Genomic DNA, 24,120 nt, shown 5'->3' with positions numbered 1-24,120 from the left:
TATTTGGAAGGGGATCTACTGTTCAACTTGTTCCCCAAAATATGGTGCAACCTAACTTGGTATTTGTAAAATTGTCATGTGGGGGACAGAACATAAAACTTTCAGGTTTGTAGTTCAAAACTTAACCCACTTTGCACTTCTTTCCTTCTCCTGTTCATTGCAGCTAATATTATCAACTATGAGTCCCGTAAGTTCATTTTCTCGATTTATGCACGAGAACCTACAATGTAGCTGGATTGAAGCATTTCTGTTAATAAATAAAAAAGTTTGCAACTGTAAGTTATCACGATCCTCAACATAAATATTATTCCATTTGTTCTATCCAAAATGTGTTTCAATGTCAGTGCTATTTCAGCAGCAGACTAAATGCGAGCTTTATTTCACCAGCTAGTCTTTCACTCAAATTTACAGTTGCACAGCTGAATCAACAACGTTCAATAACATTCAGCACTCAATCACCACTTTAATTTCCATTATATAGCATTATACTCAATTGCTATGCTAATACTTGGTGAATCTCAGGTATACAGCATACACTCTCCCCATAAGAAACATGACTAGTCGATAGCTAAAATAAACTCTAATTACAAATACATTCCAATGCTCACTAGGTCCATTAGGACTACTACATTGTTACAAAGCTGTATTGACTATATTTCCTTAGCTGTGTATCAGTGCCTATCAGTGAATAAGTATGTGCCCTGTGGTACAGAGTGGGTAAACTGCCACTAAATACATTATCACAAGTTTCTTTGACCCACGGGAGATAGTTGCCGAGATGCTGAAAAATATGAATTGGCAAAAGCCTAATAACAAAAACTTAAGAACCAGTATGAAGGGAGAAATCTAAGAATGTACTATAGGCCCCGACAGTTTGCTTCCGTAAGAAGCATGAAGACAAGATTAGACAATTCACTGCATGCACAGAGGCATTTAAGCTATCACTTTCTGCACTCCATACATGAATGGAACAGGGAGAAACCTTAATATTTGTTACAATGAGAAGTACCATTTGCCACGCATTTCACAGTGGTTTGCAGAGTATAAATGTAGGTGCAGATTTGCTGTTACAAAATTTACATCTACATACATACTCTGTAAGCCACCATACAGTGCACAGTGGAGAGTACATGATATCACTACACGTCCTTCACTTTACTGCTCCAATGGTGCAACTGGTGCAACTGTCTACATATTTTTGAATGAGCCATAATTTGTCTTCTAGATCTTTATGCACAATGTACATCGGTGGTAGGAGAACTGTTCTGCAGTCTGTTCTCTACATTTTCTCAATAGTGATATGTAAAGAAAAATTATCTTCCCAGGGATTTTATGAGTTTGTGGAGCACCTCAGTAATACTCACTTGTTGCACAAACCTACTCATGACAAATCCAACAGAACGCTTCCGAGTTGTCCCGATGCCTTACTGTAGTGCGAAAGGCAGCATTTGAGTAGTACACATAATCAGTCACTTTAATGTTCTATACGTGGTCTCCTTTTCAAATGTGCTACATATTCCTATAATTCCCCTAATAAACCAAAGTCTAAAAATTGCCTTCCCCTCACGTATATACACATACTGCAAACCACCATAGAGTGCCTGGAGGAGGGTACTTTGTGCCACTGCCATTCACCTCCTTTCCTAATCCATTCTCAAACAGAGCATGGGGGAAGCTACTGCTCAGGTGTTTCTATACGAGATCTTACCTTGTATTCACGGTCCCTGCTTGTATGATCCCATATTGCTTGGTAACATTAAGCCTTAAGTCTTGTTATTTAATTTATGTGAATGTTTCAAGCACAACACCACCGACACTGTACCCCAACGTTATTTCATAGTTTCCAACTCAACTGCATTAAGTTACATTTTTCCACACTAGAAGCAAGCTGCTAGTCAGCATATCAAATACAAATTCTGTGGAAGTCATCCTGTATCTTCCTGAAGTCCCTCCATGGCAACACTTTCCTGTACACTACAGTGTCATCAGCAAAAAATCTCAGCTTACTGCGGACTGTCATAACTAGGAATAACACAGTAGATATACCACTGTTCTACGGTTTATTGATATAACACTGGTACAAATAATTCTGTTACCAACTGCCAAGTTGTAGATAAACAGTTTATGGAATATTATATAAACCGATGATGGTTATACCAATAACCAAGAAGTGCAAGTGAAATGTAGAACTCTGGTGGAAATCACAAGTCCACTGACATACTAAGCCAAGTGAAGTGAATGCTGAGGTCGAAGTTCCAGTATAGCATTCAGATTCTAAGACTAGAGCGCAGCCAAATCAACACTGAACAGCAGGTCCACCACAGCGTAGTACTTCCGAATAGTGGCGCAGAAACATAGCACGATGGGAACTAGCCTGTAGACGTCTGGAGCAGCATTACATAAGGCTCGATAGTTAATGGAGCCTGCGGCTGGGATCACTGTATATTATGGGTGGCCATCACAGTGTTGTGAAGGGCGCATGTGAAGGCAGCCTGCGATGTTAGCAGCAGGCCGCGCACGGAGAAGTGCAGCCAATGATGCAAATCTCAGCCGTAAGTAGGGGAGCGCACCGCTGCTCAGTTCGGAGACTTTATAGTGGTGGATACCACACTCGCCTTATCCATGAGATCATTTATATATAGATATATACACACAGATAGAAAGAGAGAGAGAGAGAGAGAGAGAGAGAGAGAGAGAACACAACAGAGATCCTGTCACACTTCCCAGGTGTATTCATGTAGATTCCTTTGTCTTCGATGAATGCTTGCCATCCAGGACAGCATACCGACTTCTGTTACTTAAGAAGTCTTCGAGCCACTCGTATAACTGAGAACCTATACTGCATGCTCAGATATCATTTAACAGTCTGCAGTGGCGTGCGATGTCAAACACTTCCCAGATATCTAGGAATACAGAATTTACCAGTTGCCTTTCATCCATGGCTTGCAGGATATCATGCAAGAAAAGGGCACGCTGAGTTTCCCCACATGCAACACTTTCTAAAACTGGGCTGATTTAGGGACAGAAGCTTTTCAGTTTGAAGGAAATTTATTGTATTCAAACTTTAAATATGCTCAATAATTCAGCAGCAAACTGATGTTATTTTGCAGGCACATTCTTTTACCCTTCTTATATACAGGAGTTACCTGTCCTTACCCCCCCCCCCCTTTTCTTCAATTCGCTTGGGACTTAATGCTAGCAGAGATATTTGTGATAAATGTGACTTAAGTGAGGGGCCAACACCAAAGAGTACATTCTGTAAATTGAAGTTCGAATTCCATCCAGACCTGGCAACTTGGTTGTTTTCAATCTTTTCTGCTGTTTCTCACCGCCTATTTCTATGTCTGCCATACAGAAGTCTGTGTGATGGTCAAATGATGGTACGTCTGTACAATCCACCTGTGTCAACGCTTTTTTAAATGTTTAACTTAAAAACTTGCCCTTTGCTGTTTTTTACTGCCACACCAGACTGGTCAACGAATGACTAGATAGATGCCTTTGATGCACAGTTATGTCTCAGTTGGTACTTTGTGTCTCAATCTTTTGCCACAGCACTAAAAAACTTGAAATTTGTAAATGGAGGAGGGTTGTTAAGAGGTCGTGGCAGCACTGGACTAACCCTTTGGCACTCTTCTGTAAACCAAAATTTGTCCCTCTTATGCAGCCCTGATCAGATTTCCTAACAAGTACAATAAGAAATAGACACCGTACGACGAGTTCGCTGTGTTCATATGGAATGCGATATCATTTATCTGTTTTTATCCTGTCTCCAGCAAAACAATGTTGTACTTGACTCAGACTACATCTGCTTTCACATGTAACCAAGCCACACATAAAGAAATAAAATATTTACATTGTAGGAAAAATCTGTAAATTTACTATGGTATGTTAACGAGACACAAGGCATAAAAATACCGACTTAACTGTAGAAATCAGATGAGCATAAAAACCAATTACCTTTCTCGTTCAGTAACATCCAATGTGTGTTGATCCTTGGTTGACTTGGTATCTCTCTCTCGATGATCCCAAGTAGCAGGCTTCTCTTCAACATCACGTTCACGTTCACGTTCACGTTCCCTCTCCCTCTCCCTCTCCCTATCCCTCTCCCTATCCCTCTCCCTATCCCTCTCCCTATCCCTCTCCCTCTCCCTCTCCCGATCACGGTCTCTCTCTCTTTCATTATCACGTTCCTGATCCTGTTTCCTGTCCCATTCCCTGCTGTGTTCTCGATCTGGTGCACTTTCACGATCACGATTCCTTTCCCTTTCCCTCTCTCTTTCACGTTCCCTCTCGCGTTCCCTCTCACGTTCCCTCTCACGTTCCCTCTCACGTTCCCTCTCACGTTCCCTCTCACGTTCCCTCTCACGTTCCCTCTCACGCTCCCAATCACGCTCTCGATCATGGTCTCCTTCCCATTCTCTATCAGAAGTTGACATGTCAGTCTCACCGTGTACGCGTCTGTGTGGATGATGGCTGCTCTTCAGACCTCCACTACCTGGATGAAAGAAATTTGACAAAATTTTAGTAAAAAAAAAAAAAAAAACACTGATGTGTAAATTAATCACAACCTTCCCCCCCCCCCCCCTCCCAAAGTAAAAAGTGTTGTTATGTGTTATTGTTGGAAGTACAGACATGAGGGGCAGCCAAATGAAAAGAGTGCAAGTGTGCATGTGGTGCACTTGTGGACACGTCAGCAGCCGAATGCTTTCTACAAAACACGCATTCATCGTCTCGCCTCCCAATGGGATAAATATCTTAACATGCGTGGTGATTACTTTTGTATGGAGCCATTCCATGGTCCCATCGTTGTGGGTGCTTTGTTTTCATTTGACTGCCCCTTGCAGATGGCAAACCTTAGCTCAGTTTGCTATGCTGTAATAATATTATACAAAATTTTCCCTTGAGACAAATTAAAATTTTGAAAAATTATGCTGGCTTTATAATAAAATTGCCACATACCAGGCAATGACCCTGCGAAATTAAAAGAACCAACATGAGCTGCAGATCCATTCCAGCGAGGGTCAAACGATTGTGCACTTGTGAGTCCTTGTGAAACTGTAGTCCCTTGAGACAGAGAGCCAGAAGTGCCACTTAATGGCAAGTTAGGTGGCCCTCCTGCTCCTATACGTGACAAGTAGGAGCGTTCTGCTTGTTGCTTCTGGAATCTTGGAGGAAGGTTATGTTGGAAGTCACTCGAAAATGTTGGCTGATCATGTCTGTCTCTATAATTACGACCTTCTTTGACTCTATCAGCACGTATATCCCAATCACGTTCTCTCTCACTGCGTAGTTCCCGTTCACGTTCCTTTTCACGGTCACCACGAACTACACGTTCTCCAACCTGCTCGAAAAACAAAGAAAACATTTGAAGTAATCACAGTACACAAATTTTACCTTAACAAACATTAAGCTGTTAAAGCCAAAGGAACAGCCCAAAACAATAAACTATCCCTTAGTTTGAAGACTTTGTATCAACTATAATTTCAGATCAAGTAACTTACACTATTTCTATTGACACTGCACAACTGCCATAATGTTACAAAACAAGATTTCCAATAAGGGTAAAATCTGCCTATTATAGAACATTTGAAACAAACTAAGTGGATTTTACCAACCAAAAAACTATCTACTGCAGTCATTTACTGGTGAATATAAAGTTCATTACTAAACCAATATGTACCTGTTGCAGTGATCTTAGGTCATTGGGCAATTTTTCATCGCGACCTTCACTGCTAGTTCTAGATCTGTCTCTATCCCTACATTTCTCGTTCTCATGATCCTTTTCCCAGTCCACTCTTGATGAGCGATTGTGGCTATCATCAAACTTCTCCTTATTTTCTTTATTCTCCAATGAAGCTTTCCGTCCTATTTTCTCTTCCAATTGTTGTAACTTTAAAGCTGCACCCTGCAAAACAGAAGTTAAAACTTCTTGTTATCACGGAAAAGCCAATGAAATGTAAGGGAACATATATACGTGAACTTTATACCACAGTTTAGGCAAAAGATAATAAGAAAATCATTAGGATTGTTGAGTTTACGTGACGACCAACTTGAATTCAGTATGACTTGAGGCCACCAAACTCTACAATCATTGTGTAGTGGCACAGAATCACAGAGAGCTTGAAAATATATTCTCAAGGAATAACCTCCCACATTGATTGTATGTTGACCCACAAAGCATAAACAGCTTATGTCACTCGACTGTGAAGAACATCTTGCTAATCTATCTTACCCCACAATTATGTCACAAATATCAAGGCAGGAAAAATAGTTAGCCCTCTCATTCTTTGAACATGTTCGCACATGCCTCAAAACATACGACCAGGCATGATTCTGTGAAATATGAAATTATCTCTAGGGTGTGTGTGTGTGTGTGTGTGTGTGTAGTTCCTCCTCCCCCCCCCCCCCCCCCCCCCAACAGATTTAGGGGCCACTAATTAATTTCCTGGAATTCTCATGTATCTTGGTGCCCCACAGAAACCTACTTCCTTCCCTTGCCTTTGCAGGTGGAGAAATGAGTCTTGGACATTAAGGGAATATTTATTTGCATACATTTTAGAACACTAAGGGAGTTGGTGCAGATAACTTTTTATGCACAAATATGTTCCACCTCCTCCAGTATCCTCAGTATTTTGTGTAAGTTCAATTCAAATACAGTACACTCACCCGGTAAATGAAATCCTGAGGACATGCTCTGGGAAAAAACATAGTTGCCAAGAAAAAGCCCCTGCTCTCACATATCTCCACAAACATAGTTATATAGTCACAGTAGTCATTTAAAATTTCATGAAACATTGAATTAAAAACACACACAACAGTGAGAGGTCTACCCTCTATCTGATTAACTCCAAGACTATTTTGGGTCTTCTTATTTGACAAGGCGGCAGTCAACTCAATCCATGGATTAGAGTTGGTATCTGTACTACAACACGTGCCACTAGTGTTCCTTGTACAGATCACAACTAGCTTTGTTCACTAGCGATTTGTGAAAATTGGTTCCATGGCAGGGCACTGAACAGTTTGGCAAGAGAATGACTCAGGATTAGTGAAGAATAAACACACTACATAGAGCTGCCACCAGATGGCATGTGGCAGCTCCCCAGCCTTAGCATACAGAAGGCCATGACCAGCCTAAGACGATCTTAACGGTCAATAGATTTCATGTAAGTTGGTGTAGTTAATCCACAAACTATTCATGATCTAGCCACAATCACACGAACAGAACTGGTTAAAATAATCTCTCTCCCCTTTTCCACACAAATAAAAAATTTAAAATTTGTATGGGTAACTCAGTGCCCCAAGTGAGTTACTGTTGCAGAGCTGGAAAAGAAACAAACAAACAGCAAAATCACCCACAAATAATGAACAATGTGCTGGGTGGCTTTCTGTAGAAAGTACACTGCTTACAGCAATCGAGTACAGGGATAGGCATAAAATATTGCCTTAAGGGACACCATGCCAACTAATAATATGCACTCCCAGATTGCAGTCGCCATGGTAGAAACAGATTGTAACATCTATAGCGACATCTAACATGACTGTCATCACAATAGTGCCAGCCAGTGTGTGTAGGATACTGCAAAATCCATCTGAGACAGTGAATAAAAAGATGTATAGTCTATTATATCCATGTGGACTAACTGGAAAACATGCTTTGTAGTGACCTCACTGGGCAATGTAGTGCCCACCCTTCTCACTGGATATAACAATCTCCAACCCACTAACACTAACTAGAAATGGAATTCCCAGAAAGATCCAAAACATCTAATTTTAGCATCCCCAGATCTGAGATTTATTCATATAAATTTGCTGAGTTTGGTGACACAGTTAAGTAACAACACATACTAACAAAAATTTTAAGTAACATGCATCTTGTAAGTGGCACAGCACGTCTAAAATAAGTCACTTAAAAATATGGTGAATAATTAATACAATAACTGTGACTTAATCAATCTAATGGAAACTCCTCAACAATATCCAGGATGTGCCAATAAAGTCAGTTCTGTGTTGAATTTAAACTTGCCCTAACACAAAGACTGGTCGATGCCTACTGCACAACCAAATATGATTTTACATATACAGTGCCTTGGCTTTGGAGTATTAAGTGAAAGCTTAAACCCAACCCCTCCCCCACCCCCAAAAGAAAATTTGACACTAGTATCTGATAACTGATGCTGCTACAAATTGTGCAACAAATAACAGCAGTGTCACAATTAATAGATGAAAGTTAGAAGCAAGTCTTACAAAAAGAATTTCAACACAAACTGGCCAGGACAATGGCTCGGCCACGAGAGAAACTCGCCGCGGTCGCGGACAGCATAAGGAGCTTCAGCAGAGCCATGATAGTGCTAGGATCGCGCCTATCGGGCGTAGACCCAATAGGGAACACCTTGGGACGTCCACTACCTCAGAAGAGAGCCGCAACGGGCGCGGACCGAAGAGGAAGCGCCTAGAGACTGATATCACCCACAGAAATGGCCACAGCGGGTGCGGACGGCATAGGGAGCACCACACACCGCCCAGGCATAAATATGGGACGAAGTCAGCTCGCCAACCAGTCTCAGGGAACACCTGATGAAGACGCCGAGTTATAATGTCGAAATATCGTGTTGGGAAGTCTCGGACCACCGGCAGTACACCCGATTTTACGAGATGTCAATTTACACAATGATTGCTTTTTTTCCAACGGAAGTATTGCTGATCCCAAGAAGTCAAGTTCACTTCCATGAGTTCACCACTTTTTGGTTTTATTTACCATTCAGTTAAGAAATAACGATAACTGGCACACATTCAGCAACAAGCATATTGCATTGAAACTAATGTGTGAGCAATATCACAACTTATGCTAATGGTAATGGAAGCAAGACTAGGTTTAATGTCCTGTCAACACCGACAAGGGAATGGTCCAGTAAGACATCTAAGAACGTACCCTAAAATATTTTACACAGGAAGAAGACGAAATAAGAAACATGCTGTCAAAATATTAGCTGCTATGAGGCACAGCAAGTATATATTAAAGAAAAAAAAAAAGAAAGAAAAAGAGAGAGAGAGAGAGAGAGAGAGAGAGAGAGAGAGAGAGAGAGAGAGAGAGAGAGAGAGAGAGAGAGGCTGAACATTTCCAAATTCGTAGCATGCCAGGCAGCAGTAGAAATGTACATCCCTACTGGCGCAGTAGCAACTGTCAATGTGCAACTAGGCACATGTACAGCTGAGGTCGGCAGTACATTTGTAAAGAGGAAACTTGACATAACCCCCAATTGTAATTCGTAAAGGACGTTTCATGTTACCATTTCTCTGACACTACAGTACACAGTTACTTCTCTCTTCAATTAGCCACTCAAGTTAACATCTATTACAATTTATCAGTTGCTTTTTACAATATTGGTGGTCCGTCCGTCTCCGTAGCGCAGCGGTAGCGTTACCACCTATCATGCAAGGGGGCCTGGGTTTGGTTCCTGGCAGGGGACTGGGTGTTGTGTGTCCATCATCATTTTCATCATCATTGACACAAGTCGCCGAAGTGGTGTCAGCTAAAAACACTTGCAATACGGCGGCCAAACCTCGAAAGGGGTATCCTGGCCAATTAATGCCATGCAATCATTTCATTTTATTTCCAGTATTAACAATCCAGACAGAGCTGAATGAATATATATTGTGCTTTCGTAAGGCATGCCTGCTAACAGTACCTATTTTTTTCCTTCCTGTTTCACAGTAATGTGGAATCCAATTAACATTCTCAATTTAGCAATGATGAAATACGAAGAACATGGTTTCCATCCGAAATCACCTACTTCTCCTGAGGACGTACATGTTTGTCATTTGTTAGTTGATTTCCTTGACATTCATTCAAATGATATCTCCATTTCGTTTGAAATTGTGGATACGTTAGAAGAAACAGGAAATAACTGTGACAATTCAATTCAATAGATTGTGTTCAGAAAATGTCAGTTGTGCCATTAACAGTTCTGAAGAAGAATACCTTCCAAGCCTTTTTGTAAAGAAAAAAAAGAAAGAAAGAAAAGAAAAGAAAAAAAGAAGCTTTCAGCGACAAAGAAAAGGCAGTGAAATATTGGTTAAGTGAAGGAGGGATAAAATGCTTGAAGTGGTGAAGTGGGCAAAGGTGTTTTCATTTCGTAAAATCTCAGCATGAACTGTACAAATGGAAGAATGACTTACATCAAGTAAGAAATATGCGCCAAACGGAAACCCAAAACCATCTGAATTAAAAACTGTTCCAAAGATTTAGAACTACTCACCAGAGGCTATGCACCGTTACCGATTGAAATCTACAAGATTGGGCACTCTGAATTGCATCCGACATGAACAATTACTGATTTTCACGCCATGTCAACCTGGCTACATAGGTTCACTAAATCGTAATGAATAGGAAGTCGCAAAATTACCTAGTTTGTCATGTAAACATGTAGATGATGATGATGACGAGTTTGTGGGGTGCTCAACTACGTGGTCATCAATGCCTGACGTTAATGTCTAGAGCAGCAGCCAGTAATACACATTACTATTGATAGGTGATGTAAAGACGTAACTTGCTATTATCTCCGCAACTGCTGTTTATGACTCTGATCAGTCAGGTATCATGAATAAACTGCATGCATACCGCATTTTATCATTTTGCGGTGAAAAAAAAGACAGAGTTGGTTGCCCAATCAATGACCGCAAAAATCTTGTAGTCGATATATCAAAATCTGGAAAAATGGGAAAGAATAATTTCCAACGTTTTGTTCGAAATGTATTCCTACCAACTGCAGATCCTAATTTATTGCTTTTGTTGGACTCGTGGTCTGGACATAACGACACCTCTGTTTTTGTGGAGGATGACGAAAAATCTGTAGATGTAATGTGAATTCCACCTGGAACTACTAGTGCAATTCTACCTCTTAGTAAAGAAATTTTTCGAAAGTAGAAAGCATTTTTCAGGAAATTAGCAAACAACATAATTTCCGATATCATTCTCTCATTTCAGATTTATCAGTACAACAGTATTCTTAAGCTCCATTACCAGCTATCTTCACCACACTTTTATGAAGTATGCCTTCTACGCAGTGCAATATGCAGAACAATGGCCGGGGCCATTTCTGACTCCATCCCAGTTCTGTCTAAATGAAACTAGTGGTTACTGCGAAGTGACTGATTGCACCGATATTTTCTTTGCCCTGTGCGCCTGGTGCAAGAAAAATGTTGGTTTTTATCATTCAATAGACACTTCGCATTTTTATGACGACTGCAGGGAACTGTTTCACTGATAGTCAATGTACAACATTCAAACATTATTATAAGGAACGGCCAACACAAATTGTTATAAAATGTAGTACTGCAAGACACATTTCATTTCAACAAGTCCCATAGTGCTCAGAGCCATTTGAACCATTTCATCACATTGTGCAATGTTTGTAACGTAAACATGGAAATTAAAATGTGTTTCTTTCAATTGTTAACTCATTCTCTTTTGCGTGTCCTTGTTAACGTTTCCATGTGGTTTCATTATCATATGATCATTAGTTTTTCCTGGGGGTCATATCAAGTAATTGTAGTTTAATCATAACCATCCTGTATTTGGCAGAGGAGTTGGTTTTATTGGTCTTTCACAGATGCTGGGTGTCGTTTGATGCTTGTGGCACAAATCCAAGTTGGCCAAATATTCTTCATGGCACATTTGACTGTTGGTGTAGAATTGATGCTAGAGATCAATACAACTCTTCTCCAACAATCTACATAGTCTCCTGACATATAGGGGTTCACATTCAGGCCTGCTATTTCTTGTATACTCTGTCCGACATTTCTGACTGCAATAAACTGCTGTATCTTTTCTCCTACTACCTGATGTATGCGAGAGGTAGGGTCGTGGTGGTCTTGCGTAACAGGCGTAAGCACCACATGCAGGAGTCTGTCACAGCTCTTTCATCTGATTCTTTTCTGGCAGGACTTGCTAACTAGTCTGTTGTGACCTCTTTTACCCAAAGAGCTTGGTGAATGTCTTCCGTGACTCCTTTAATCAACTGTTGTCTATGTCTGCCACAGTCAGATTCACAATGTGGCACAGAGCCAAAACATTCAGTATGCAGGACTGTATTGTTTTCCCATAACATTGGGCTCTGTTCAAGTGTTCTTGCACTAAGAAGAGGACTCACTGCTAGTTGTCACAAAATATTTTTTCAGTTTCAACATTTTAGCCATTTCATCAGATCCTGAACAGCATCTCCAGAAAATGCTGATGGATGCCTCTTATGCAGTTGACTTAATGCTCTTTTGGAATCCACTGGCCTCCTCAATATATGGACCTCAGGATTGATGTACTGCTTCCATTTCGCTTTCTTTCAATATCTGTGACAGCTTTCATGTTGCCCAATTGGAATCACATTGGTGTAGATTGTTTGAGCTATCCAGTGTCTCCAGCAAACAGTGTCACATCTTAACTACAACCAAGTCCAAATCCAAAACAGGGTTGTCAATTGGGAACAGTGCTTACCTACTGAAAGCACAATTATTATGCATAACAACATACACACAGAGCAGAACTGCCTCTTCAATGGAGAGTGCTGCTATTTGTACAAACAGTAAATATTCCAGAATATCCAAACATTACAAATTTTGAGAATCTTCTAGAAATTATGAATACTAAGTAACAAATACTTGCTGGTGACAGAATCTGAACTGGCAACCTGCACTATGCCAGCCAGCAATGCTAACGGCTACTTTTCATTGCATGCAGCATATCTCTTGGCAACATTTCTAAATACTCCCACAGACACTGTGTGTGTGTGTGTGTGTGTGTGTGTGTGTGTGTGTGTGTGTGTGTGTGTGTGTGCGCGCGCGTGCGTGCGTGTGTGTGTGTGTGTGTGTGTGTGTGTGTGTGTGTGTGTGTGTGTGTGCGCAATGCCAGCTGAATCCAAGGTTGCCAGATACAAAAAGGTTAATCTAATATATTGCCATTTTTAATATTGGTGGGAATTTTAAATCAAACACCACACATTTTAATATTAATTTCGTGTATAAGAAGCACCTAAATTTTGGAGGCAATTTTTCGAAGAAAACAGAGCATCTTATAGTCCGTAAAATACAGTATACATCATTCACTATCAGCAATGGATTCAGAATATTTAAGCCAGTGGAAGCACCTTCAATATTCAACTATTTTAATATTCTCCAAGGAAGCATCTGAGGTCGCTTTCTGTTACTAAATTACGCTGTCTCATAATACAAACTGTGTGTGTGTGTGTGTGTGTGTGTGTGTGTGTGTGTGTGTGTGTGTGTAAATTGGGAAACCTTGTATACATATTAATGACTGATAAATTCATATCATCTCTATAAAACAAAAAATAGTTTAGCTTAAAACCTACACAGAGAAGTATAGGGAAAGAGGAAATTATAAACTCAGATGTGTCATTATGAAAGGAACCTTCCCTGTATTCATGCTGATGTTCTTGTCATGAATGATATGGCAAAGTTGTGATGCTTTGGATGCTTTCTTAAAGGGTGCTGTTGTTCTCTTCCAACTGGTCTGACAGGATTCAAACAACCAGACAAGAAGTCAGTTCATTTCCTATGCACCTGGTGAACAAAGGAAAACTTTGCATTTATTTTACCTGTTTAGTCTTTTGGTAACGCTGTTCTTCTTCTTCCTTGCGCTGTCTGGCACGCACAACAGCCAGTGCAACATCGGCACAATGCTGACGTCTTCTCTCGTGCCATATTTCTTCATCCTCAACTGCTCGAGGTCCTGGTCCTGCAACCTACAATTAAAAATTAGTAACTATCAAATGTTATCTAATAATGAACTGTGCATATTTACCCTCAAGCCACTTATTAAACCAAACACGCCAACCAACATAAATCCTTAGGCATAAATGAGAAAATCTGTTGCTTATTACCACCCTTACAAGGAAATTAAACACTTTACAACATTGCAGACAAAAGATAACTGAATTCTTCAACAACCACTAGTGTTTCTTGTCTCAGTAACCAACTGAGACCTTAAGAAAAGACATATTTAATAATATTGGTATTCTCTTATTTATTTTACTTAATAAATAAGTGCAAGATGTTAGTGTTGTTGACAAAATATGTTTTAATGACTTAAGTTGACAGGATTTCTACACATAACTGAACAGAAGAAGAAGAAGAAGAAGAAGAAGAAGAAGAAGCTTTATCTCTTTGAGAAGGCTAATATATATTGTGTTGCTGTAACTTTCAGTCTTCTCTCTGCAGACAGCTTCATTTTTTAATATGCTACCCTTAGCACAAAATCTTATTGTGCACTCATCAAATGTTCTCTAAAGCAAACATATATTGAGAAAATATATTATCATAATTTAAAAGCAAACTATTATTTTCAAATTTGTACATTCAGAATGCATTACCACACACAAGTAATAAAATAAAGGGAAACGGAACTCCAAAGACAGCACACAATGGGACTTTCGTTCATCCTCTGATCTAAGTATCATTTTAGTGAGGCTACCTTAAACTGATGTACATCACATTCTCTGCAATATGGGATGGCTGTCACATATTTGTGCAGGGAACAACAGTTATTTTGTAAAACCAGATTTAAGTGTTCTGACATGACTCCATCTCAACATGGCATGCAACAAACTAAATCAGTGTAGCATTTCAGGACAAATTTCAATCCTTCTGCTGATTTTTCTTGATGGGGTATCTGATCCTATGAACCCAATTGCTATCTCAACAAGATAAGGGATGCCATATACAATCACAGTGTCAAACCAACATGCACTATCAACCGGGTCACTGTGGTAGATATGAAACTGCTAGGAATGCTGCAGCTGCTAGTTGTAGCAGTGGTATTTTTATTGCAAATTACAGTGAATCACTTACTAAAGGCAAGGAAATGGCCCTAGTGACTAGTTTTATTGAGTGCACTAATTGGCTCCTGCCTAGTACGTAGCTTACAAATGAGAACATTCACATAAAATATTATGAAATTCTTGATGTCAAAATTTCAAATCCTGTGTATCAGCACACATGTATCACAACCATTAATTTTCATCTGCTGCAATGTAGTCACTTCTTATTTGCAATTACATATAAAAGCAAGTAGATAATGCAGATGCATGAAATACCACTCAACTGTTTCAGTTGTGCATCTTGTGCCTTGTGTTTTGGCAATTTTATGTAATTTTTTTCCTGTCTGCAATAGGTAAGATCAATAAAGATATTTATCACCTTTTTTACATTGTACCAATTTGCGTGCACTTACTGATAAAACACTTTTAAATTCATTTAATGTGTTTGCCTTATGGTCAATGTGTTGAGAATCTCTACTGGTGCCTTCTGTTCTTGTTTGTGCTTAAAATTTTACATTTATAGATTTCATTCAGAGTGCTGTAATGATATTTTATTTCCCTTGATTTGATATGAAATGGAAAACTTCATAACCTTCAGGTTTGTTTTTTGTGATGAATGCTTGTCTTCCTCTTCTTTTTATATTTCTCCCCCTCACAAGAGCAAAGTGAAAAGAAACTTTATCACATTTTCTATCATTATTAAAGTTCCGAAAGATGAAACATTTTACTATTGCAACAGCCAAAAAATAAACAAAAATAAAAATCCAATCCCACCCTTTTAATGACCTATTGCTGATGGCATATCTATCTCTCAGGTGACCAAATTAGTCTACATGTCCCATTATAGCTGAGTGCTCCGATATGGATGCAGGGTCGAATATAGTTGAGGTCCTACCATATCTATTTCTTCACACCCTTTTGTGTTGTTGATTATGTGCATGTAAATACAATTGAAAAACATTTCCAGCAAGGAGCTCAAGGTGGCAATGCAGACAATGAACCACATGGAAGCACGACATAAGGACTAATTTCATATGTAGCTACTGTAAAGTACCACTATGTATTCAGCCTTGTTTTGAACAATTTCATACAAATGTTAAGCTGTAAATAAATAAATCTGACATAATAGTGACTCCTAATTCATTCTTTTCACAGGTCGTAACCCCCAGTGAAAAAAAATTATTTTAAGAGGGATGTATATGTCCCACTAGATTCAAGGAGGAATAAATTTGGAGGACCATTTACTACGTCTAGATTCCAATGGAACATACCTGTCCCACTTACAACTATAAACAACAATTGAAATTCAGAAACACGGCCAGTCCCAGTAACCATTCAAGCCAGTTTTTACAGTGATATGCAAAATTTTAATCAACTCTGTTAAGAAAGCGTCAAATTATGCAGCTGACACTTCCAGACAGTAATACATCCTATAACACAAACAGCAGGTTACTCAAGCAACTGTAATTGAAAGCTTTACATGCCACAGTTAAGTTTGTTCATCATAACATTAAACATTACAAAATTACACATGCCCTTCTACCAGAACAGCTATAACAAACAACATTTTGTGCACTGTTCCTTCCAGAATCTCATCTTACAATACATAAAAAATAAAAATACTACAGCTACAGCATTTACTGATGTCACTTCCACCACGTCAGCATCCTAAGAAATTACACCCATAAAAAAGAACATCAAAATTGGTCACGCAGTGAACTGTGAGTTACCTTCAAAAATCTAGTGCAACATGGTAGCTGTACATCAAAACTACTGTAATATATTTTATCATTAAGTTACTTGAATATCATAAATATTTTAAATTTTCTAAAATGTTTGTTAATAAAAAACAACATACACCATTTTTAACACTAAACCCCAAGCATAAAAGTCAAAGCCATGCACTTAAAATAGAAATTCCCGAATAAAAGGTAGTACTACACATTCTCCTTGTCTTGTCTTTACAAGAGTTTTTTTCCCAAACAGTCAAATGCAATATAACTTACTTAATCCTTGACTGGAAAAGGTAGGTGTAGGTGCGTGTGTAGCGGGGGGCATACATGCAGGAGGGGGGGGGGGGGGGGGGGGGGGGGGGGAAGGGCATTGCTATATGCAACACTGACTGGTTTAATCCCAATGTTTTCAATCCCATGCAACATTACAAAAATAATTCACATTCCTCATTTGCATAACTTTTATGCTGAAGAAACTTTCACGCTCATGCAGGAACATTTGCTAATCCATTCCCTGCTCATTTCATTAAGTATGCGGGTGGTATCAGTTGTAACTAGACAGCTTGTCAGTAGTAATGACATATTTAAGTGTTGTACTAGCATATGACGTGCTGTCTGCTAGGGCATTGCTATATGCAACACTGACTGGTTTAATCCCAATGTTTTCAATCCCATGCAACATTACAAAAATAATTCACATTCCTCATTTGCATAACTTTTATGCTGAAGAAACTTTCACGCTCATGCAGGAACATTTGCTAATCCATTCCCTGCTCATTTCATTAAGTATGCGGGTGGTATCAGTTGTAACTAGACAGCTTGTCAGTAGTAATGACATATTTAAGTGTTGTACTAGCATATGACGTGCTGTCTGCTAACTTCTGCTGGTAACGCTGTAAACATAACATGCTGACATCACAGTCCAACTCTTGTGGTGCGCTCTCTCTCTCTCTCTCTCTCTCTCTCTCTCTCTCTCTCTCTCTCTCTCTCAATTACAGAAATCTTCACTAATGTCTTTAGCAACTCTCAGATAGAACACTCAACACCTGAGAAAGCCACTGATACTGACAGGAAGTAACAATGTTATACAACACAGTCCTTCATTGTTGAGACAAAAACTTTTACACTATCTGATCACAAGCATCTGGACACATATTACTCGACATCAATATGGGGTATGTCCACCCTTCGTCTTCATAACAGCTTGAACTCTACTGTGGACACCTGCAATAAGAGACTGTCTTTACAGGAATGGCACCCCATTTGTCCTCAAGAGCTGAAACCAGAGAAGGTAGTGAGGTCAGATGCTAGGGTGTGGAATGATGTTGACATTGTAACTCATCCCACGGGTGTTCCACTGGTTTCTTATCAAAACTCTGGGCAAGCCAGTTCATTTCAGGACTGCTGTTGTCCACAAACCATTACCTCACAGATGCTGCTTTATGACACTTCGAATTGTTTCTTCACAGTACACAAGCTGTAAAATATGTTCATATCCGTTTGCATTTAGTTTCCTTAAGCGCGATAAGAGGGCAACGCCCTCACCATGAAAAACACCCCCCTACACGTACTTGCTTCACTGTTGGCACCATACATGATGGTAAGTAATGTTCTCCACTGAACCTTTCCATCAGACTGACACATGGCAAACCATGATTCATGACCCACAAATGACATTTCCTGCCATCCACCCTACAGTGGCGTTGCTTAGCACTGACTGCAGAAATTTATGGATTCTGAGAAGCTGCTCAACCATTGTGGAACATTATTCCTCCTGCCGATATCCTGTGATTTTTTTATGCCCACAAACCTTGACATTCCATGTCTATCAGTACACGAGATCTGCCAGGTCTTGGTTTAGCTGGGTTGTTGCTTCACATTTTCACACCATGAACCCATCATTAACAGCTGAGATGAACAGCTTTAGAAGGGCTGAAATGGCCCAATAGATTTGTTTTAAGTGGCATCTAATGACTAGTCCCTGTGCAAAGTCACTGAGCTCTCCTGAGCGATCCATTCTACTGTTACTGTTTCTCTACTAACAACACACTACTCTCTGCATCCTTCTGTACTGGTGGGCCCTTCTCTCATGACATCTAGTGATCAATTCTCTATTACGTAGGGTGCAGCATACTTTGGATCAGACAGTTCATGACTTTAGTGACAAACAGCCAGCAAATATCTATATACCTTCCATGTTCTCTCCACCCTAAATGGTGATTGAAGAATTGCCACTTTGTTAAAGAATTATTCATAGTTTCTCGCAAGATTGGGGCTAATCAGGCCCTGTTGCTCTATTGCACACTTGGTTCGAAAGAGGAGGTGAAAATGACTACAGACAAAAAGGTTAGTATAGATTTGTGCAACTGTGAAAAGACCTGTGCATGAACAATACAACTACCACTGTCATACCTTAGCAAAAGATCCGGCGAAGAAACCAAAAAAATCCTGGTCGTATGTAAAATCACTAAGTGAGTGTAAGGCTTCCATTCAGTTACTCATTGTGCAGTCTGGTGTGACAGTACAAGACAGCAAAATTATTGGCAAAGTTTTAAATTTTGCGTTTAAGAAATCATTCATACAGGGAATTGAACAGAAATACTGTCATTTGACCATCACAGAGTTCTATGTGGACAACACAATAATAAGCATCCCTGACATAGAGAAACAACAGGAAGAGTTGAAAACAAATAAGTCACCAAGTCCAGATGAAATCCAAGTTCTGTTTTACAGAAAGTACTCAACGACATTGGCCCTTACTTTTCTTGCATTTATTGCAGATCTCTCACCCATCATAATGTCCCATGTGACTCCTGTATACAAGAAGGATGGAAGAATGGACCCATAAAATTCCACATCAATATCCTTAACATCAGTTTGCTGCTGTGTAATAGAACATGTTCTTTTGAATAGAATAAATTTCCTAGAAACCTAAAATCTATGTCCATGAATTAGAACCATTTTAGAAAGATTAACATGTGTAAACTCAGCTTTCCCTTGTCTCACATGATATACTGCGAACTGTGGATGTAGGGCAATAGGCAGATTCCCTATTTCTAGAGTTCCAAAAAGCACTTGACATGGTGCCCCACTGCAGACAGTTAGTGACGGTATGAACATATGGAATAAGTTCCCAGATATGTGACTGTCTCAAAGACTTCTTAAGTAATAGAACACAGTATGTTGTCTTCAATGGCAACTGTTCATAAGAGACATGGGTATCGTCAAGAGTGCTCCAGGAAGTGCAGTACAACTGCTATTATTTTTATGTACATTAACAATCTGGCAGACAGTGTGGGCAGCAATTCTGCAGTTGTTTGCTGATGATGCTGTGATTATGGGAAGGTGTCAAAGTTGAGTAACTATACGAGGATACAAGATGATTTTGACAACATTTCTAACTGGTGAGATGAATGGCAGCTAGCTCTGAATTTAAAAAAAAAAAATGTAAGTTAATGTGGATGAGTAGGAAAAACAAAATCCTGCACATATACATGTACAGGATTGGTAGAATCCTGCAAGACACAATCACACCATTTAAATATGTAGTGTAACCTATTCTTGACTACTGCTCAAGTTTTTGGAATTCGCACCAGGTAAGAATACAGCAGCACATGGAAACAATTTCAGAGCTGAGCTGCTACATTTGGTATCAGTAGGTCCGAACAATACACAATAACTACAGAGGTGCTTTGGGAACTCAAATGGGAATCTCTGGAGGAAAGGAGAAAGTCTTTTTGAGGAACATGACAGAAAAAATTTTGAGAACCAGCATTTGAAGCTGACTGCACAATTATTCTGCTGCCAACATACATTTCGCATAACGGCCATGAAGATAAGGTACGAGGAATTAGGGCTCATAGTGAGGCATGTAGACAGTTTTCCCCTTGCTCTATTTGTGATACGAACAAGAAAGAAATTACTAATGGTGTAGGGTACTCTCCACCACACACTGTACAGTGGCTTCGGACTATGTATGTAGATGTTACTGCTAACCAGGCATTCAACCTATTCTGTATTGTGTGCATTGTGACATGTTACACAAAGACATAAATTTAATACTCGATATAGTGTTAGAAATAGCTATGACAGAAATAGTGGAAACCGTAACAGCTACAAATGAAAATAATGGAAATTTATATTAGCTCATGAGAAGGAGAGTACCAAAAACCAATTACAGGCAGCTGGATTTAAATTGAAAATCTCTCTCTCTCTCTCTCTCTCTCTCTCTCTCTCTCTCTCTCTCTCTCTCTCTCTCTCTCTCTCCCCCCCCCCCCCCAATGTGTGTGTGTGTGTGTGTGTGTGTGTGTGTGTGTGTGCACGCGCCATTGATCTGTGTTCAGATTACTTTCTTCCAGAGGCACACAGCAACAGTGTTATAGATGGGCACAGCTAGGATACAAGGATACAAGATAAGGGAGATAGGGTGTCGTGAGTATGATGAAATAACAGGTACTTTATCTCTGTTGGAAGGAAATGGGGTGCATATGCATTGAGAAATTGATGAATTAAACACAGTGTGAGGCAGTCGGGTAACTTGTCTGGCTGCAACCATTGTAACTGGACATATGGAGCACTGACTAGGTCAAATAGATGATGTATATGTAACATACAAAAGTGTCCATGGTTAGTAGCAACTATCCTCACGTTTTCACTAACTGCATCATGTTGGATTATGTTGCTGCCTATAGTGAAGCTCTAGTACAAGGAGTTGCACAAGTTTACATTTCAAATTGTATTGAAATATACTTCTGAAAGGCACATACTGCCAATAGTATTTTTTGCCCAGCTGAGGTGATCATTTAACTTTACACCCAAATTCTTCACCATTTTCTGTTGGTAGGAATAGGTTGCAGAATTAAGAAACAATTAACTTCTCATGCCCACAAGATATTAAAATTACTTGGGACTTTTTGTATTTATTTTGAGTCCCATTATTTGCAAACCTCTCAACACTTAAGACAGTGGTCATCCATCTGGAAGATGACAATATTGATATTTTTGGGTCTGGCATTTAAATCTGGAGTTCGTCTGCATAGAAATGATATTCACACAACACAACTTACAAGATTTACTTCATTGGCATACAAGAAGGAAAACAGTGGACCCAGGTCTGAGATCTGTGGGCACCCTTGACAGAACATGCTTTCGAAATTACTTTTCATTCCCGCAGACATCTCCCTGCTCCACGTTTCATGTTCGTCAAGTAGCTTTCAAACCAATTTTGCAATAGTTTCTGAAAATTCTAGCAGTTACATTTTTCTGACCACTATATCAAAGCTTAGAGAATCAAATACTTTGTAGAATGAAGTAGTAGTGTCAATATTGTGGCTCTGTAATTACCAACGACATATTTCAAGTCATCTGTTTCCTTAATTAGTGCAGTGTTTGTGCTACAATGTTTACAAAAACTGGACTGATGTTTGTCATCTCAAGGCAGGAAAAATCCCTGACCCCACTGGGAATCAAACCCAGGACCCCGAGTGCAGGAAGCGAGAACACTACCGCAAGACCATGAGCTGCGGACCATCCTCTTTAAGCAGTCTGAACATGGAGATACAAGCTGTTTTTTTTTTTCCCAACTGTCAAAATTATGTTGCCTAAAAGTTAAAATGACAACATAATGGTGTAATTAAATATATGTTTGGAGACAAGAAGAGGTATTTTTGCACTCCGTAGGAGGTTCAGCAGCGAAACTAAGTGGGTGGTGCCTCAGGAATCTCAGACATTGAGAGCCTGCCTCTCCCCCTCCCCAATCTCCACCCCCTAAACAGCCATAAGAGTGGACAGTGTTGTATTTAAATCTCTGCGTAAAATCCACTCCTTTGTAGAAAGTGTAGCACATGTGGCTCATAGTTTTCTAATCAAATACTAGGATCACTGACAAGTGATGTCCTAGGTCCATTTGATATCACAGATCTGTTGAAAAATCTTCAAGAATGTGGTAGATCATTAATGTTCCTCCACAGATGCTGTACGCTGGTGGTTCTTGTCATAGTAGGAAGTCGTTAGTTATTTTTGTAAGCCCAGTTCGGAGATGAAATAAGGCAATACTGTCCCTCCTTGAGCTTCGTAGTGAAGTCTGCCAGACCCTAGTGATGTGTTTGATAGTCCATAGTTTGTGTATTATCATGTCTTGTGTATTATCTTGTCTTTTGTTTTCTCATTACTTCAGAATGCAACATCACATATGAGTACGTAAGTCAGCACTTTAAATATCTAGTTTGAGTGTTTCAATCCCCACTGCTTCTTCGGCTAGTTTTTCAACCAGCTCATTACCTGGCATACCAATGTGGATATGTCCAAAGAAAAATGGTACATATCCCGAATTGCGGAGGGCATACAGTTTGTCATGGATGACAAGAGACCATCGGATGTTTTGCATAGCACTTTTCTATTGTTTCTGATACACTTAAGGAGTCACTGCATATGACGAAAATCTGTCGAGGTCAATTCATTATATTTTGTAGTGCTCAGTGCATGTCCATCAACTCTTCAGTACAGATAATGCATTCTTACATTACAGAAAGTTGTACTCTATTCCAATTGTGTATGTATGCAAAGCCAACTTGCTCATTGTCTTCAGGGCTGTCTGTGTACTGGAGATTGAATGAGGATACTCTTTGATGAACGAATAAAATGCACAGTGAACAAAACTGAGAATCGTGTTATCTTTGGTGTTGCACCTTCAGCCCATCCTTACTTCTAGTTTGGGAACATACTGTGAAGGTTTTCACAATGGAGAGCACAGCATACAGGCAACTGAACGAAGTGGAGTTCACGTCAGAAGTTGCTGATCAACCTGCAGGTCTTTGAATTGTGAAATAAAATTGGATGACACGGGTGGTTTGGCATTTGATTAATCACAATTTTGTGGTTAAATAAATTTTGTGGTGTCATATTTTCAGTGGTGGCGCTCCCAACTGAGCTCGTTAGGAAAGCTCCAGTTACCAAATGGTCCCCATTGTGTTGGGCAGTGTCTAATATTTCTAGGACTGACAATGCTGCTGACCCATAAGTAATGTACTCATAATCCAAATGGGATAAAACAAAAATTTTATAATGTTAATCAAAGTGTTTGATTTGCACCCCAGAGTTGTTAGCAAGGAAATGGGGAGAATAGAGTTTCTTTATATACGACATCTTAAGTTGAACATACAGGATGTTACAAAAAGATACGGCCAAACTTTCAGGAAACATTCCTCACACAGAAAGAAAGAAAATATATTATGTGGACATGTATCCGGAAACGCTTACTTTCCATGTTAGAGCTCATTTTATTACTTCTCTTCAAATCACATTAATCATGGAATGGAAACACACAGCAACGGAACGTTCCAGCGTGACTGCAAACACTTTCTTACAGGAAATGTTCAAAATGTCCTCCGTTAGCGAGGATACATGCATTCACCATCCGTCACATGGAATCCCTGATGCACTGATGCAGCCCTGGAGAATGGTGTATTGTATCACAGCCGTCCACACAATACGAGCATGAAGAGTCTCTACATTTGGTACCAGGGTTGCATAGACAAGAGCTTACAAATGCCCCCATAAATGAA

The 24,120-nt window shown here is 39.6% G+C and overlaps 1 protein-coding gene across 13 annotated transcripts in view; it reads right to left on the bottom strand.

Annotated features, from left to right (window-relative positions):
* Positions 1-24,120, bottom strand: part of LOC126299474 (protein PRRC2C-like) — a 226,870-nt gene that overhangs the window by 111,398 nt on the left and 91,352 nt on the right. For 12 of the 13 annotated variants that reach the window (XM_049991396.1, XM_049991404.1, XM_049991399.1 and 9 more), the window contains 4 exons: positions 13,605-13,751; positions 5,681-5,905; positions 4,960-5,341; positions 3,958-4,495 (listed from right to left, as the gene is read on the bottom strand). In XM_049991396.1, the coding sequence (XP_049847353.1) occupies positions 3,958-4,495; positions 4,960-5,341; positions 5,681-5,905; positions 13,605-13,751 (1,292 nt within the window). The remainder of the gene's footprint in view (positions 1-3,957; positions 4,496-4,959; positions 5,342-5,680; positions 5,906-13,604; positions 13,752-24,120) is intronic. The other variant, XM_049991401.1, reaches the window with a different exon arrangement.

Source organism: Schistocerca gregaria, chromosome X (assembly GCF_023897955.1).
Source record: "Schistocerca gregaria isolate iqSchGreg1 chromosome X, iqSchGreg1.2, whole genome shotgun sequence".
Lineage (NCBI taxonomy): Eukaryota > Metazoa > Arthropoda > Insecta > Orthoptera > Acrididae > Schistocerca > Schistocerca gregaria.
Note: the sequence above shows the minus strand (reverse complement) of the source record. Positions and strands in the feature narration are given on the sequence as shown.